Source organism: Hippoglossus hippoglossus, chromosome 13 (genome assembly GCF_009819705.1).
Source record: "Hippoglossus hippoglossus isolate fHipHip1 chromosome 13, fHipHip1.pri, whole genome shotgun sequence".
NCBI classification, from domain to species: Eukaryota; Metazoa; Chordata; class Actinopteri; order Pleuronectiformes; family Pleuronectidae; genus Hippoglossus; species Hippoglossus hippoglossus.
The window spans coordinates 27,919,697-27,934,939 of NC_047163.1; the positions used below are offsets into that span (position 1 = coordinate 27,919,697).

The 15,243-nt window shown below is 38.7% G+C and overlaps 1 protein-coding gene across 5 annotated transcripts in view; it reads left to right on the plus strand.

The window, feature by feature from the left end:
* Positions 1-4,476, plus strand: part of LOC117772552 (RNA-binding protein Musashi homolog 2-like) — a 163,535-nt gene extending 159,059 nt beyond the window's left edge. For 3 of the 5 annotated variants that reach the window (XM_034603791.1, XM_034603793.1, XM_034603795.1), the window contains 2 exons: positions 1,920-2,074; positions 4,435-4,476. In XM_034603791.1, the coding sequence (XP_034459682.1) occupies positions 1,920-2,074; positions 4,435-4,476 (197 nt within the window). Of the gene's footprint in view, positions 1-1,874; positions 2,075-4,434 lie in introns of all 5 variants that reach the window. The other 2 variants (XM_034603792.1, XM_034603794.1) reach the window with 1 other exon arrangement.
* The last annotated feature ends 10,767 nt before the right edge of the window (positions 4,477-15,243 follow it).

A 15,243-nucleotide genomic window follows, 5' to 3' on the forward strand; every position in this document is an offset into this window, starting at 1 on the left:
AGCCCACACAGGTGCAGCCTGTTACTTGTGTGCATATCTCTATAGACAGTCTATGTTGCATATGTGTGTCCAATCATACTCCAATCCAATCACAAACACTGAAATGACTAGTATCTTTAGAGCAATGAGTGTCAAAGAGGATCGTCTGTTTTACCTTTACAAAAGTGAGTTGTAAAGTCTGTGTGTTGTCGCCGCTCTGGAGCAGACACCGGCCGGCGTCTGCCCGACTGACTGCCCTGAACATATTGTCTATGGGAATGCTGTTGTTATTGAAGTGACAAGGACACTTATCTTTGTGTTTACTTTCCTGAGTTGTTGGTTCATGAAGAGCTGCAGTAAAACCCTGAACGGATATTTTTTTCGTTTTCATTGTTTAAACTGAAATGTGTTGGGCTTGTCGGGGAGACTGAAACGGACTTTGTATATACACGGATTGAACTCTGGTAGTTGAGACTGTGGGAGACACACACACACACACACACACTCTCACCTCTTCCCTATTCTTGGTTAGTTTTGTTTACATAGTTTTATGTGAAGTCAAGTTTGCATGTTCTGTAGTGTTCTTCTCTTTATTGTTTCGAATGTTGGTGCTAATAAAACCCCCAAATCCCCCCCAAACAACAATAAACCGATGTATGAACCGAACCGTGGATTGTTACAGCCCAAATTTATATTGTTCTGTTATATCTCATGCCACTACTTCACAAAAGACAATATCAACAATATGTTTGTCTGTCTCTCAGTCTAGTCTGACCTTCCATATGCTCTCAGTCCTAGTCCTCAGTCCTTGGCTCCCACTCAAGATGGGTGCATATTTAAAAGCTCAGTAATTACGTATTCATTATTGTTTTGTTTTTTCGCAAATTCATGGAGACTTAATCATCTTTGTATACAGTCTATGGTTCACTAGGATGGCAATGTTTAACCCATTGTAGTTAAATATCCTTAAAATTTTAAGTGTTAGTTGACACACTATATATACTTAACTCTAACCCCCACATGATTTCTTTAAAGAAAATTGCCAAAATGTAGCTCAGCCAGAAACTGTAAAAACAGAAAGAATCATCAGGTTTTCACCTTTCTGACAGTCCAAAACAAATCATGTGTGAGATGGTGTGCCGTAAGGAAAACTCTGACCCAATCGGAGCTTGAAATGTTACAATGTCAATGGTAGTTGAAAACAGTGAAACTGAAATAGTTAAAAACCCAATGTTATGTTAATCCTTCGAAGTTGGCAATTTCTAATATGACACTAAAGTCGTTGTCAGACATGACCCCCGGAGGATGTCCAGTACATGGGTTCTTCACACATGCACAATGCAGCAGAAGATTCTCTGCTCAGTCACGTTCACAACAACACAGGTGAGGGGTGGTTCAGCAGAGAAAAGCAGGAATGTTACGTATTAACGTATTAATACATATTCGTCTCTGTCTTCTACGTGTATGGCACTGCGTTTTTCTCCGGTGATATTTTTTTCTTGTTGCGTCTGTCGCATGTTTGAAACATCATCAACACCCCACTCGCTCTCTATGAATCCTGCGGAGGATCTTCTACTGTTTTCTCACATCAGCTCCGCTGGATTGTCTGTGGACATTATACTCAGGGACTGGCCATAGTATCTATCACTCTAGATTTCCATTCACACATATAGCCCCTTCAGAGAATGTCCCAAGGATCTCCAGAGTTCAGTGCATGTCTGAAAGCATCTTAAACTTCTTGGGAACACTGTGTGACGTAATTCTTCGTTTTCCCAGAAAGGAAACACTGTACCATTTTTACTAAAAGAATTTAAATAATCTGTCGGATTGTGTGAAATAAAGTTGCTTTCTCTTTGTTTGCCTGGTCGTAGTCACCCTATATCTCTGAGTGCCAGTTATAGATTATCTTGCTTATCTGTCTTTTGGCTTTTCCTCAACAGGAACCCACCCAATTCGGCCTGGAACCTTTCCTGGTGCCAACAGTCCTGGTCCTGTAGCCGACCCCTATGGAACCGCCAGACAGGACTCTGGTGTGGGCAACTATATCAGTGCCACCAGTCCTCAGCCAGGATCTGGTTTCAGCCACAACATTGCGGTGAGTGTGTCTATTTTTCATTGTCATCATCCATTGCTTGATAATCTCTCCACTACCTTTTTGCGGGTCAACACATTCTCCGCTCCCTTTTTCGCCTTATTTCACCACTGATTATAAGAATGTGAAATACAAAATACCAAAATTTAATAGAGATCTTTTGGACTGTCCACCTCCTTAATCAGTAATCTTTTACTTTTACTTTTAGCTCCTTGCTTGATTACCAGTGGCCCACTACACATTTTTATTGAGAAAAAGTTCAAGGTACAAGGTTAGATTCAGCAGTCCCTTTGTGTTTCCCTGGTGACACTTCCTTTTTTGTCACATTAACACCTCTTTCTCTGCTGTTTTGTGGCTTTGCTCGATATATCATCACCTCTCTGATGTGTCACTTCTGTTCATATATACAGTAGGTCAAAGTCAGAAATTACCCTTACAAACGGTTTAATGATACAGGTATAATACGGTGGAACCCCTTATAGTGATCACGTTTGTCCCGGGCCAAGTTAATCCCTATAAGCGGTTCATTTCTATAACCTAATTGCGTAGCTTCTGTATGATAGTCCCAGAACTCTAGGGAAGGGTAATGGTGGATTTTAAGTTAAGGGAGATATTACACTGTGCACTGACTGCGCTGCTCACTTTTCTCACTCTTTCTCTCTTGCGCTGACTCATAAACACACACAGAGACACTCACCGACTCGGCTTACATCTCTGACCTGCTACAGCTTAAACGGCGATTTGTTTGAAATGACAGCACAATATCAACACTGATCACCACATAATGATTTATACTTTTCTTAAATGAGTAAAATCTTTCTTCATAGCTTGTCCTGACTCCGCTCTCTTTCTCTCTCTCTCTCTCTCTCACGCTGACACACACATCGACACACGCGCTCATACACGCAAACAGTGTCATCAGACAAATGTGTAAACTCCGACTGGGTAAATTCAACAGAATTTGAGATGGATATGATGGGGTACGCTCTGTTTGGCTTGATTAGGTTGGCAGTGCACAGCGCGAATGAAAGTGACACAGAGAGGAGCAGTAAATTACTGAGTAGGTAAAACTGTAAAAAATACACTGAAAAGACCCAAGATGAACACTGTAAGCTGATTACATGATCACTATAAACAAATTATTTAAACACCATTTGCATAGGAACGATTTTGTCCCAAGCTTTTTGATCCATATAAACGGTTGATCACTATATTTGTGATCACTTTAGCCGGTATCCGACATATAACCTACATCAATTGAGGGACAGAAATACAATCTGAACAAACTTTCATGATTTGGTTTGATGGGATTTACAGTTACCATGACTAACGATGACCTGATATTCAACATTTCAATGCATTACATATCTACAGAGGTGCACGTCCTCAGGTGCCATTTTCTCCTCTATTCATCTTCTACATTCATTCAATGTGAATACTCACTTAAACTGCCAGACTTCTTTCGGGCAAATGATTTGAACCAGAACCTACTACACCAACACTCTTATTATCATTTTGTTGGCTCAGTGCATTGAAAACCTTCCTCTAGTGCCACAGTGTAAATAACTATAGATTAGGTCAGCTGGAAACTAATCATGCTCAGGTGACAGTATGATTGTGAATATATTAGTGTGTCCTTTTTGTATCCTATACAGGAAAGGGATCATGTAAATGTTGCACTTATAATACACCATAACAGGATGGCATAGCCTGTCTCAAATAAGAGGGTTCTACATAAGCAGCTGGTAAATGAATCCTTTAGAAGACACAAAACCAGTTTTTCATTTATAGTCTTTTGGATCTCTTGACCTATTGTGCATGTAGGGTCGTGATAAGTGAGTACCATAATCACTGGATCTTCATCAATCACTGACAAGCTTCAAGATGAAAAAGAGTGGTTGTTCTAAGCACCCTTAAAATGTTTTAATGGCAGTGTTAAATATACATGTGCATTATAAGAGTAATTTTAACAATGACCAGATTAATACTTTGCTGGCTATCAATGTGCCATGAAGGTATCATGAAACTTGTTCCGGGTCCAGTGTGGAGCAGTTTAATAGCTGCCTGCTATTAAATAGGGGAGAGTTGGTTTAACAAGTTGTTTAAGGATGCCTAAATGGTTGCGGACTTGAATCCAAGATGGTCATGTTTAATGGATTCTTCAGTTGTTTCTGTGTCTGCCTCTTGACAGATGCCTCTCAAATTGAGGATGAATTCCCAAATAAATAATTATTTTTAAGGAACAAAGATCTATTTTCATTCATGCTGCCATCACAAACTGTGAATGAATTAGACACTCACCTGTAATTTGCTACTTTCTTTTTTTTCAAGAAATGTACTGACATGCCAATTGTAAATTTTAGGGTCCACTGATTGCGACAGCTTTTACGAATGGATACCACTGAAAACTAACAGGTGACTAGTGGCCATCTTATTTTTTGGTATTATATAATATTTTTGCATCACAAACCTTTCTGCCCATACACACCTTTTGTTTTCTATTTACACTTACTTTTCATTTCCGCTTCCATCATGCCATAGGTTATTGCAGACACTGTGTCTAAATGTGCTGACACAGCTATTCACAAGGTTTGTACCAGCACAGAACACTGGTACAGTACTAGTACTAGCACAGTGTACTACTGTTTATAGTGTGTATGTATTCAAAATGGCATGCCCTTTGAAAAGTTGTCAATACGTTGATTTCCATTCTAATCTTTTCTTTCTGAGATGCCTGTTGTTTATCGTAAACCACCCTTGGCTTGACTCATGTATGCATACAAACTTCCTTCAAACTCTGCGTTATATAGGTCCACCTGCTGTTGCTTTCTCTGATATTTCCCATTTAGTCTAATATAGGCAGAGGGTGGCTCAGTCATACATCTGGTTCCTCCTCTGCTTTCACGTACTTAGTATTCACATTACTATACAATGGTGCTTTTACATTTTTTTTTACTTGACTAAATAAAACTAGATAAAATACACAATATATACATATGTGCAAGTCTGGTACTCTTTCTGGGGTCCTCAAACCCAGACTTTAAATCTCCTTTAATCTCATGTTGCCATATCTAAACATGGAGAATATCATACGCTTAGTTTTGATGATGAATTTTGTTTTGATGATAAAGCCCTTCTTGTCATTCACACACCGTGGAAAATGCTAATGGTAGCCTTCAGTTATTGTTTGTGCATGTTCAGGCTGAGGTCTCTTGGAAGTTGAATTGATTTTAACACATACATATATATAAAGAGAATTGATTTGTTCTCATATAGTAACATGACTGATTTAATCTTCTCACTGTATTTTAAGAGGTGTCAGTCACATGTGATTGGCAGCTATTCCACCAGCCTTTTCCCTGAGTGCTGTAGGCTACTTTAAACCCACAGCCCCTTGATTGCCCTTTTTTTTGTCCATGTAATGTTTCCCTTCATTTTTTCCACAATGTGAGTGGTGCAGCTGTCACCTCCACCTGCCAACTCCAAATTGAAGTTGCTGTTAGACATGCACTGAACTCCGGAGAACCTCCGGACATTCTCAGGAGGGGCTGTGTGTGAGGACGCAAGACCCTCCAGATTTTCTATGGCCAGCCCCCAGTAAAAACTCCAGACAATGTAATGTCAGAATGAGCCTGTCTGAGAACACAGCAGGAGATCCTTTGCAGGATTCAAAGCAAATCAGTGGATGTGTTGAAGTCGTTTCTAACATGTGACAGACACAAAACTGAAAAACCCCCAAAAGGAATACATGTATCTCAGGATATAAAAGCAGTGCCTTAGACATAGAAGACACAGACGAAGATGTCAAGAGAGCATTTGGTGATAAGAGCTGATGCTGGTGTCGATGTGCTGTAAACACAACACGTGATCTCCGCAGCGGAATTAATACATTACATCCGGCCTCTGCCTGCTGCTCCACTCCTCACCTGAATAATACGTAGATTTCTATGTTGTTGCGAACGTGGCTGAGCTGAGAATCACCTGTGGCGAACTCCAGAGACAGTCCAGGTGACTTTTTGAATAGCAGTTTCATACCCAGATACCACGGCAGTGCAGACAAAAGCTGCTTTCATATGTATGACAATAAAACCTTTAACTTTTCTTGACATTACCTAGAGGAACTGTATGTGTAAACACAAATGTCTGAATTTGTTGAAGCAGACAATAAATGAACTTAATTCTGCCTGTTCATGTCTGACTGAGACCATGAACAAACAGATAAAAAGCTGTAACCAGCTGACACTAAACACAGATTGACCATACACTGTCCAGCCAGGTTTTGACCTCTAGTTGGTACTTTGGCCTCGGTTTACTCCAAAACTACACAGTAAAAGTACTTAATACTATTTGTGCAAGTGATTGCAAAAATTCAAGGCCTCTAAACATCTTAAATAAAACTTGTAATAATGCATGGAATTATGGTTTAAGTGAAAGACCGGACAGAATGGTTTGTGACAGGATTGTCGTGTGAAAGAGTCTTCAAAAATGTTCAGTATTTTCAGGAAGTAAACTTTATATAGTCAGATATGAAATAACATATACTGTCAGATTTTTCTTTTTGTGGCAGATTCGGGATACTAGATTATGTTATTTCATAACATATCTTTGCTTATCTTAAGAGTATGATGTTTTAAAATCTAATGGCCAGATGTCTGTGGAAGTGATGCTGGTACAGCTATTAGAAATCGTATTTTCTCTCAAATCTGGGTGTACGCATTTTCATTGTATTATTCCCTCAAAACAAACTTCTGTAACTTCTGATATCTGTATTTCTCTAATTATGTAGTTTTGTGCTGGATGTGACATGGCAGACAAAAACTCGTGTGAGGCATTTGACATGTTTTCTCAAATGAATTATATTATAATTGTGTTAGTCTTTGTTATTAAAAGGACATGAAGTGAATCTTCTTGGGCCATAATTTGATATTTCTGTTGCATTTGTGATGACTAGGTGCTCAGAGTTGGTTTGCTGCCCCCAGGTGTAACTAAATCAGTGGCCACTTTAGGGGGAACCTTTATTAATGAAGCTCACTTTCTGTGACCACCAACTGATTTTATGTTGAACTATTGATGATTCAATTACACTTCAGACTTTAAAACATCATTGTCTAAAGAAAATATCATTTTTTTATACTGATACTGTCATTTTCTAATAGAAAAATATTCGAACATCCTTTTAATTTAAAGGGATAGTTCACAGAAAAATGAAAATTCACTCATTATCCATTAACCACTTTGCCGATGGAGGGGTGGTTGTTTGAGTCCACAAAACACTTCTGGAGTCTCAGGGGTAAACAGCGTTGCAGCCAAATCCAATACAATTGAAGTCAATTGCGACTGCTTCCTCAGACGTAATAATACAGAAAAAAAGTAACATGCCTCCATACTGCTCGTCGACATTCATATTCGATTCGAAACAAGGTCATTTACACCATGTTCTAGGTCCACTGGAAGTGGCTATGCTAGCGGACATAGTCACACGAACGTGTCTGAGTGTCTGCGTGTTTCCGGTTGTGGACACTTGGATGACACCACACGAGCAGTATGGAGGCATGTTATGTTTTTTGCTTTCTTATGAGTAGAATTGTGTTATGGTCAGACAATCCTGTGACTAATTGTTCTTCTTCTTTCTGTGAAAATATGTTTTTGGTAGCAAAAACAAGATCATGGTCTAGAAACAATCACGAACAAAGCTGAACATGTAAATTTGGTCTTAAAGTACACTCTTGGAAACCTGCTGATACCCTGTGCTGTGTTTGAAATAAGACACTACAAACACCATGTTGTGAATGTTCTGTCAAGCAGAGAAAAATTGTCTTTGAAGTTGACTGGCTTTTGGTCATGGAGTACAGTTTCTCAACTACTGTGTGCAGGTGATGCCTGACAGCACTAACCACTACAACATCCATGCAGTGAGCCAGGGTGGAGGGGACACCAGATGAAGAACAGCACGAAAAAAGTCAGAAATCATCACAGGAAAAAAAGACACACCGATCCCTCTGACTGTACTGGAGTTATTGTGTAGAGATTTACTGGTTTATTTTTCTTTAGAATTTTTTTTCAAAAATTAAGTTGCTTTTCTGGAACTGTGACCTTTTTGTTGTGGATTTAGAATCCGTAACTTTTAAGTATTTAGTTCTGATTATTTATGTGCATTTGTTTGTTTTGATCCTCCAATGAGAAAGCAATGTATGTTTACTACAAATCTCTCTCTCTCTCTCTCTCTCTCTCTCTCTCTCTCTCTCTCTCTCTCTCTGTGTGTGTGTTTGTGTGTGTGTGTTAGCTGAGACACTATGGATACTTGATGATTGACAGGTTGTCAGTTTGCACATACAAAGACATTGTAAGTAAACCCATGGGACTCACAAGAGACAGTATTGGTTCATCGAAACAACAGAAGACACCAGTAACACTTAGTAGCTTTGGTTCAAGCAATGTGGTCACTAAACATACGTATTTTTGGCAATAAGAGGACTAAATATTTTCACAAGTCCACTTTTATAAATGTTTTTCTGTCTGGAGAAAAAAGAAAATTCTGTCCTTTTAATACTACATCAGATTTTAAAACAAGTGTTTAAATGTAAATTGTTTTCCATTAATTTAGTGATATAGAGAGGTGGGTGACTAGGCAAAAGCTCCACATCACACTGAATGGGAGGACATCAACAGTCCCACTGGAGTCCCATTTACATCTCACAACGAGTGAGGTAACAACAATCCAGTTACAGATCCACTTTGGGTTCCAAAAGTCTGATTCCATTTTTGGAACATGTATGCTCTTTGCTTTTCAACCGTGGTTAACTTAATGCCAGCATATCTATCTATCTATCTATCTATCTGTCTATCTATCTATCTATCTATCTATCTATCTATCTATCTATCTATCTATCTACATGATGAGCTACAGTGTGTACACTGAAAAATGCAACTCAAGGTTGTTGTAACACAAATGTGTGTGGATCTGAGCTCTGACACCCAGCAGACAGGTTCTTCTCATTCTCTCTGTGACGGTGACTCTGGAGCTCAGCAGCGTTCAAAGAATCAATCCGAAGCACAAGAGATATTTGTGGGAGCACCAGACTCATCAGCGGTTTGCTTATGTTTCTTGTTTTGTCTGATACACTCTAATTGTCTAAACTGGTGTCTCACAAATGTTTGATATATTTTTGGCAACTTGTATTTCTTTCTAAGTAAATGGAATGCATTTATAAAGCACTTTACTAGTCTCAATGACCACTCAAAGTGCTTTATACTACAACTCGACCATTGACATATACAGCACTCTTCAATCACATCCCATTCACACACTGTGGGGCAAAGGCATCAGGGGCAATTTGGGGTTTAGTTTCTTGTCCAAAGACACTTCATCATGCAGAGTGGAGGATCGACACACTGACCTTCCCATTCCTGGATGGTCTGCTTTACCTCTTGGGCCACAGCCGTCCTGAGGAAGATGTGCAGATGATTGTTGCTTATTACCTCTGTACTGTGTGTTGTGTGTGTTGTGTTGTGTGCTGACCAGAGAACCGATTAGACAAAGAAGAAAGGCTAATAAGGTGGAGTTATTGCACTGTGATTATAGGTTAGGCTGAGAGCAGATTTTATTTGCACATTAGTTGAATATGTCACAAATTAAATATGTCAAAACATTTTCATACATTCATTATTTAAAACAAAGGAAAATATGAATGTTTCAAATGTATCAAAATTTCCTGTCAACAAATGGATGAAATGAATTTGGTAGAACTACAGAATCAGTCTCTCCTTTAAAGTGTGGAGTGAATTGAATTGTATGAAGTGATTAAACTGACAGTTCACCAAAAAATGAAAATTCCTTATCATCTACTCCCCACTATGCCGATGGAGGGGTGGGTGAAGTGTTTTAGTCCGCAAAACACTTTTGGGGTCTCAGGGGTAAACTCTGTTGCAGCCAAATCCAATACAATTGGAAGTACTGGTGATCAGATTTTCAAAACAATACTGCTCGTGTGGGGTTATCCAAGTGTCCGCAAGCCCCGACGTTTATATTTGACTTCAAATCACACCGTGTTTAAAGCCTAAAAGTCTGCAACCTGAAGTGGCGATGCTAGTGGATGTAGCAACGTGCACCCTGCGCGTGCCCTTGGGCGAGAGCTTGTGTGCAGTTTGCATACTGTGTGAGTGCGAAACGTGAACACTGATTCAGGCAGGAGGAGAAGAGCGGACCTTTAGGCTTAAACATGTTGTAAATGATGCCGTTTCGAGTCGAATTTGAATGTCGGGGCTTACAGACACTTGGGGGTGACACCACACGAGCAGTATGGAGGCATTTTATGGGTTTTTTTCTGTTGTTTTTTCACATTTGAAAAATTCAATTGTATTGGATTTGGCTGCAACACTGTTTACCCCTGAAACTCTGAAAGTGTTTTGTGGACTCAAACACTTCAACCAATCCCCACCATCGGCATAGTGGTGAGTAGATAATGAGTGAACTTTAATTTTTCGCTGATATATACCTTTAATGTAAATGCTGTATTCTTCCCCCTCTGTGACGACGAAGACGTTTTACAAATTACTTTCACAAACCATGGAAGCTGAATGCTGGACTGTTTCTAAACCTTGTAGTAATAATCAATTAATTAAAAGATGTGGTATAAATATAAAAAAAACATGTATTTTCCCTTGTTTTACATTTTTAAGAACGATTTGTGTCAATATTTTTGCGATTGTAAATGATTATATGAACAATATCTCGATAACAATAATAATATTATGTACTGGACATCCACCCTATCCTCTTTCCATTCCCTGTCATCCTTTACAATCATTTCAGCTGATCAATGTATTTCAGTAATCTATACAAAGAAAGTGTTAATGTGCTGTCTTTGATACCTATCTAGTGTTCTATACACTGATTTCTTTACCTTTTAAACTGTCAACATCTTTGTCTCCTATTCGATTTCTCCCAGTTACTAGTGATAGATGTTCTGTAGCTACAGTAGACAGCTAGACGGACTCACTATGTAATGTAGTAGCAGTGAGCATCGAATTTTTCCGATTTTTCCATGTGGAGAAAAAAGCTGACTCAGTTATTTTTCTGTTCTGTGCTGTGCTTTTTATGTTTTCAGTGAACCAAAGCTCTCTTTGAAAACATCTGAAGAAAAACATGCTGTAATCGTTTTAAACAAGGCATTGTCACCCTTGAATGTTGTAAAAAAAAAAGGGTGTGTGCCATACTACCTTAAATGCTAATGATAGATATGCAAAATAGTTTGATTTGTTATAATTTTACAAGAGTTCGAGAGCAGGTGGGATTTTACTACACTGATGAAACAGATAACATATTTTATAGTTATAACAGATAAATGATAATAACAACAACAATTACTATTATAAGCATCAATAATATAAACTCAATGTTTTAATATTTATACTCTTGAAATATCCCAGTGGTCCATAGTACTAATATTTGACTATACTATTTTTTACTTGTTAGTTCAATACTTTTTAGGTAATACTCTTTATTCATGGAAACAGCTGATACTTTAATCAGTGCTCAACTGACCATCCGAAAACCACCGTGTGCTGATCGAGATGCCATTCATATAATTTTGACCTCAATACTAACAGCCTGAGAAACTTGAAATAATTGTCTTTCATTGCATATCCTTAACTGTGTTTGTCTGAGTACAACTTTAATGAGATAAAACTTGCTTCCATATGTCAGACATAGTTGTTCAAATGAAGTTTGTATACATATGCACAGCAGTGGTCACCAACCTTTTCGAGCCCAAGATCACTTTTTAATTCCAAACGTAATCCGAGATCTACCACCCTGATATCTTCCAAAAAAAACACTTAGGAGGGTCATATTCATTATTTTTTGCAATTTCTGTTAAAGTTGCAGTCTGTAGAATTTAGTGACATAAAGTGCTGAAGTTGCATGCTGCAGCTGAATACCCCTCACCTCATCCTCCCCTTCCAAACATGAAAGAGAACCTGTGGTAACCTTCAGTTTTCATAAAAACTCAAAGGGTGTTTAGTTTGTCCAGTCTGGGCTACTACAAAAAACATGGCGGCCTCCATAGAGAGGACCCCCCCCTGATGTAAATATAAAGTATTTTAATATAAAAATCCCATTTTAGGGTAAATAAAACAACAATTTGTATAATTTAGATGAAACACACCTGTGAAAACATCACTATATAAAATTTCTGTCAATAGATCCCTTTCACCTAAATCTTACACACTGGACCTTTAAAGGCTGAATGTACGAGCATATATACACACAAAGAAATACAGTAGTGTAACTTTATCTATTCAATGCACAATATTCACATTAATATCAATTTGTATTTATAGCATCTGTTCAATGCACAATATTTAGCTTCAGTTCAACAATATGTTCTGCAGATTTCTGCTACTGCAGCACAAGGATTTTACATATAGGCTTTGCCTTGAATACAGACAGAACTATGACTATTTCCTTGTATAAAAGTAGTACTGTGTACTCAAATAAATACCAGTACTATACAGTATGAAGCCGTGCATCTGCCACTCCCGCAAATATTTCACAATATAACCCCCTTTTTAAACAAAAGAATGGATTCCGTCAACAGAAACACTGGATTGCTTTTATTTTTAAATGCATACAGGAAGTGTTGCAACCATTTATGTTTGTGACATAAATTCATCAGATAAACATTAAAACTCAGGTGAAAGATCATTTTCTCTGTTTATTCTGCAGTGAAACACAATGTTTATCTGAATCCATTCATTTGTTCTAACGGGGCTTTGATTGTTATCGCATGACCGGAAGATGCACGTCTTCATACCGTAATGTCCTGGCATTTAGTTTAGAACATAATCCGACTTGTATTGAAGGAAATGCAGTAGATAAGCCAGCAGCTCCGCCGCCAGACTGCAGACACTGCACATGTTAATAACAGACAACCGACACACAGCTGGTCTGCGGAGCAACCGGGGATCGGCAGTGAAGGTTTTCGAGATCGTGATCGATGGGTTGGCGACCAATGTAGAAAAGGCTTTGCACTCCTATAAGAAGGTATACAAGCAATTCTGGAGATGGACAGGTATACTTATCACCTCACAAAGCAGCCTTCAAAATAAGTTCACATGCTACTCGTTTTGCATTAGCAAATAATGTGCTATGGTGGACATACCTGTATAATGCCTGGACCATCTCTTAGTTCTGCTGCTATAGGCCTACAATGTTGCGGGACACATGACACATGGAGCTTCTCTTTGTTCCTCTCGCTCTTCATCACATTAATGTCTCTGACTTGACTTATTCCACGGAGTCCTTGTGCTTTATCATTTGCAGATACAGGATCGCTGCTGCAACCGCATCATGGATTGTGATTGTGATCACGGATTGCGATCATGATGGTATCCTGAAGGTGGATTATAGATCATGGATCGTGATTGTGATGGTGGATTGTGATCATGGGTGGTGATCATGGTGGCAGCTGATTGTACATTCTGGTGGTGGATTGTGTTTGTGGATTTTTTATTTGTGAAATGGTGACATACAAGATAGACAAGAAACACAGGGGAGGACGTTGGCCCATGCAGATCTTATGCCTCTCCCTGCTTTGGACTACTCTCAGTCCGGTTAGGAGGGGGTATGTCCAGTGAGGAATGTCATTCTTAGACAAATTAAGGTTTTTGTGAATGTTTTGGTTTAAAAAGATATTAACAATTTGATTAAAAAAATAATAAACAAATACATAAAATCTAAAAATTATAATTCCATGCATCCGTCCACCATTACCTTTTTATTTCTCCTTTTTTTAAAAGAGGGAGGTAGAGCTAGCCAATCCCAACCCTCGCCATGCAGTCACAAGAGTCCCACGCCGTGCCACCAGGGGGGACAGACATAGTGTGGTTGTGTTGATTAAATAATATTCAAAAAGAAAATGGAAAGGAGCAGCAACTGAGAAAAACAAACAAAAATAAACAAAGAATAAAAATACATAAATACTTATATGCGACTTCATGGGTTCATGCGTCCGTATCCCAACACATAAAAAAAGGAAAGGGATAATATTACTAAATGAGAGAAAACAGAAACCATGGGTGTGTACATAGGTATGTGTATGTTTATAGGTGTTTTTGAGTGTGTGTACATGTCTATCTATAGTTGTGAGGGTCAATTTTGGTACATTATCATTGTGTGGACATTTTGAGGGCATTTTGGCTGGTCTTCATAAATTCAAAAGGGCTGTTTGGATGTTAAGACTTAATTTTAGAGAAGGAGTTACAATGCGGGCTAGGTTAGGGTTAGGCATTTTGTTATGGTGGTTGGGGTTAGGGGATGGGGATGCATTATGTCCACGAGTGTCCTCACGACTAGAGACGTGTGTGTGTGTGTGGTGGGATGTGTCATGGGCGTGTGTATCCAGGTTAATTTGTGCTTTGTAATATGATGTCTGTGTGGGAATGTGTGCGGCACTAGCTTAGCCCCATCAATGACAATGGGGACCATCTTTTCATAAATTAGATTGTTGATATTGTGGGCAATGATTTTTTCCACAGCTTTTGTATTCTGAAAAGAGGTTGGTCCAGTGGGTGATATTTCTTGAGTTTTTTGATTTCCAGTTTAGGAGAATTGTTTTCTTAGCGATAGTTAGAGAAGTTTGTTTTGTATGTGGATTTCTGACATGTCTCCTAGCAGACAGAGCTGTGGAGATGAAGGGAGTTTTAGTGTTACCATGTCCCAAAAAGAGTGAACCGGTTGACATTGCCAGAGTGCTTGAACTGTTGTGCCTAAAGTTCACAGTGAGCAAGTGTCTGTCTTTGCTAGTCCCACTTCCTCCACATTATTCAGGCGAGAGCTGGAGCAGCAGGCAGAGACGGAATCAGAATCAAAATGGGTTTAATGCCAAGTAGGTTTACACATACATAGAATTTGCTGTGGTGAGTTTGTGCAATTTTCAATATAGAAAATATAAACAATAGGAAACAAAAATTAAAAGGACAATACTATAGTCAAATAAAAAATATAATAATATAAGTATATAAATATAAGTGTCAAGTGTCAAAGTCACAGGTAGCGACATCAGTGCAGTTTGGTTAAAGGGTCCCAGGCCATATTGATGAGGCCAGCAGCAGTCGGGAAGAAACAGTTTTTGTGGCATGAGGTTTTGGTCCTGATGGTCCGCAGCCTCCTG